At 36.0% G+C, this 3,690-nt stretch overlaps 1 protein-coding gene across 1 annotated transcript in view; it reads right to left on the reverse strand.

Annotated features, from left to right (window-relative positions):
* Positions 1 to 3,164: 3,164 nt before the first annotated feature.
* Positions 3,165 to 3,690, reverse strand: part of LOC119421832 (trypsin-2-like) — a 10,947-nt gene continuing 10,421 nt past the window's right edge. Inside the window, exon 6 of the mRNA XM_037689195.1 lies at positions 3,165 to 3,431. Within this exon, the coding sequence (XP_037545123.1) occupies positions 3,165 to 3,431 (267 nt within the window). The remainder of the gene's footprint in view (positions 3,432 to 3,690) is intronic.

Genomic DNA, 3,690 nt, shown 5'->3' on the forward strand with positions numbered 1-3,690 from the left:
TTAAAAAGTTTATTCTTGTAACATTTCAGAAAAAAAACATGTATATTTTGAATTTGTTGTTAATCTGGTATGATTGTGGTTTTGGGTTTGAAGGAATTTTTTATTTTCTCTCTAAAATAAACTAAAAACCTTTTGCCCTGGCAACTAGCTTTGGTTTCATATTTGATATGTTCATGTTTATGTTATTAGAAATACTTTGTTAGGAGAAAACTGCTGTTAAAAAGTGGCTTTTTAATGTAATGAACATTGTTTATATAAAACGGTACCTTAAAATGTTCTAAACATCGAGTCATAATTTAATTTTGCGCATACTAATGAGATTAATTACGATTAATCACAAAAATATTTGAGATTAATCACAATTAAAATGTTTAATCTTTGCCCAGCACTAATATCTATATCTATATCTATCTATATATATATATATATATATATATATATATATATATATATATATATATATATATATATATATATAGCACTTAACACACTACACGGATTGTGTGACAGGATACTGAACAGGTTGTGAGGAACATTGAGATAAATTATGATGGTAAGGCAGATATCAAAGGAAGAATACGGAAATGTATGGCAGCCCTTCCTGTCAGTTATTCGCCTAAAGCTGAGGCTCAGATTAATTCTTTAACTTTCACACCTGGAGTGAGTTCAAAAACAGCTGAAATCGCTTTGTATGTTTTTATTTAGCTGTAAACAAGTTACTTGATTTCTGTTTACGTGTCAACAGCGTGTTTTAATGGTCCAACCCGCAGCTTCCAACTGAAGCGGTGCTGGAGGAAACCTGCAGCCGTTTTCTTTTTCATACCTGCTTGCTCTGCGGTTTGGTCGAGTTTCAAATTGTTTTCTGACAGTTACAGAAACGTCCTGTTCAAAGTCCTCTCAGCCCAAACCCAAAGTTTGTAATTCCCAAACTTCCCCCACACACGTCGTTTACGTCACTGAACAGTGAATTCCTAAATACCCAGCTGAAAGCATCCAGGCAGTCTGACACAAACCAGCCCTGCAGCTCTTCAAAGTGTCGAGGCAAAGAGGTCATCAGACGAGAAAAACTGGATCAGCATTCTTAAAATGTTCATTTAAAACAAAGTTCATTAAAGTAATGGAGATGAACAATAAAATGTTAAAGCAGATTAAAATACTGGAAACAAATGTCCACCAGCTTGTCTCTCTGATGGACTGAGACCTGTCCAGGTGTCCATGTGATGGACTGGATACCTGTCCAAGTGTCCATGTGATGGACTGGAGACCTGTCCAGGTGTCCATGTGATGGACTGGATACCTGTCCAGGTGTCCATGTGATGGACTGAGACCTGTCCAGGTGTCCATGTGATGGACTGGATACCTGTCCAGGTGTCCATGTGATGGACTGGAGACCTGTCCAGGTGTCCCCCACCTCTCGCACAGTGACTGGTTGATATGGACACCAATGACCCCTACGACCTGAAAAGGAAGAAGCGGCTAAAGATAATGGATGGATGGATGGATGGATGGATGATCTAACACATGACTGAGAGACTCTTACTTTGAAGTCTCTGTGACCTCTATTTTGAAATGCAAAGGTGAATCATCCTCTTGTAAGACTTCTAACAAAATGTTCTAATTAAAATTGGCAAAAGTCTGAAGTTAGGATTTTAAATTAAAAATATTCAAGATGGCCACCAAAGTTAAATAGAAAAATATGGCTATAATCCGGCTATTTTTAGACATCGAGTTAAAATTTGGCAGCAAGTACAGAAAGTTAATATAAAACTCAAGATGGCCGCCACAGCTAATAATAAAAAGGCCGTCATTTTAAATCTTTTGAGTGGATTGTTTGTTTTTATTGTTCGATTCTTTGTTTCATGAAAACTTTGACCTCTAGAAAGCTGCGCGTGTCACATTAATTAAAAATACAACATACAAACCTGAATGATGATTGATGATTGAAAACCTTAGTGTCAACTGATCAAAAACAAATTAATAAAACACAAAAGACAACAAAAATATCTTGACATGTTAATTTTTCAGCATAACTATTATTTTTTTCATCGGCTTGAAGAGAAAATGGAGACATACATGGAATAAAAACGTGCCAAAAACTCTTCTTTCAAAAGGGATTATACATTTGAACAAAAACAACGTACTATCCTAAAACAATACCGTTTTTAAAATGTTTATTACAATTAATTTACAGATGCATTCTTTTAAACAAGCATTTGAATTAAATTGTCACTTTCTGTAAAATATTTGGATTTCTTTAACAAAAATAAAATGCCTTTCCATGCTTTATTTTTTTATTTATTTTCTTGGTTCGGTTTTGTAAAGTCTCTTATTGCTGATTTAAATGAAAAATGAGTGTTAGCTTTAAAAAATGTTCACCTGTTATTCTTTTATAAGCAAAAAAAAAAAAAAAGTTGCTGAGTATCAAAAATGCTTAGCTGAAATTTGCTGAAGAAGCTGAAATGTAGTTGGTAAAGCTAAAAGAATGCTAGACAAAAGCCTAAAGTACCAAAATGCTAGCTAAAGGGTTAAAGTAGCAAAACAGTAGCTAAAAGTAGCTAAATCTAACAAAAAGAAGTAGCACCTACTAGTACACAACAGCTAAATGATCAAAATCCTTGAAAGCTAAGATTAATAAAAGGTTAACTAAAACTAAAAGGCTAGCAAACAGCTAAATGAACAAAATGGTAGCTAGAAGCTAAAATTAGCAAAATGTTAGTTCAAACTTAAAGTAGCAAAAGGTTTGATATAAGCTAAGATTAGTATAGCAAACAGCTAAATGTAAAAGTAACCACATGCTCACTAAAAGCTGAAAAGTGTTAGTTCAAAGCTAAATATAGCAAAAGGTTAGCTAAAAGCTCAAAGTTTTACTTTGATCTGTTTTTGGCTTTTATAAATTATTTATTCTATATTTAAATTTTATCGTTCTACTGAATTGAATAATTACTATACATTAAATGTTTTAGTAGCTGAAGGTTTTGTTTTTTTATGAGATACATTTAGGTATGTACGTTTAGCATGTTGACATTCTTTTGTAAAGTACAGACACGGGACAGGAAGTGTAAATAATTGACTTTACGTGCAGAACCTCTGATGAATACATCTCAGAGAATTTCTACAGCTGATGGTTGGACCTGGCCAGGTGAGACCAGGCTCCATTGAAAGTCTCATGAGGGGACAAACAAAGAGAAGACAACCAGTGGGATGGACAGCAGCAGAGGGATGGACAGGGAGACAAGATGAGCTGCTGCACTGAACTTGACAAAGCCCGGCTGCGCTCCGGTGACCTGGCTGCTGATCCAGGACTGGTACTTCGAGACTTGGGCGTAGACTCCGGGGTACTTAGGTTCACCACAACCAATTCCAAAGCTCACCACACCGGCCTGGACCCACCTGGTGCTGTTAATAGTGACCAACGGGCCGCCGGAGTCCCCCTGAACACACCAGAAAAAATTCAGATGAGTCAAGTTGACAAGATGACTTTGCAGTTTTAAGGTTTTACACATCAGGACACAAAAACATTTTTTTTTCTATTTGACTTTAAAATGAGATGAAACCAGCCTGAGAAGAGAAAAACCAACAACTGAACTAAATGGAAAGTTGTAGCTTTCATCTCCAACTCCTCCCACTGAACCACTCCAGCTCCACCCATTGACCCACTCCAGTTCTACCCATTGACCCACTCCAGCTCCA

The sequence above is a fragment of the Nematolebias whitei genome, chromosome 15 (assembly GCF_014905685.2).
Source record: "Nematolebias whitei isolate Nwh7 chromosome 15, NemWhi1, whole genome shotgun sequence".
In the NCBI taxonomy this organism is placed as follows: domain Eukaryota; kingdom Metazoa; phylum Chordata; class Actinopteri; order Cyprinodontiformes; family Rivulidae; genus Nematolebias; species Nematolebias whitei.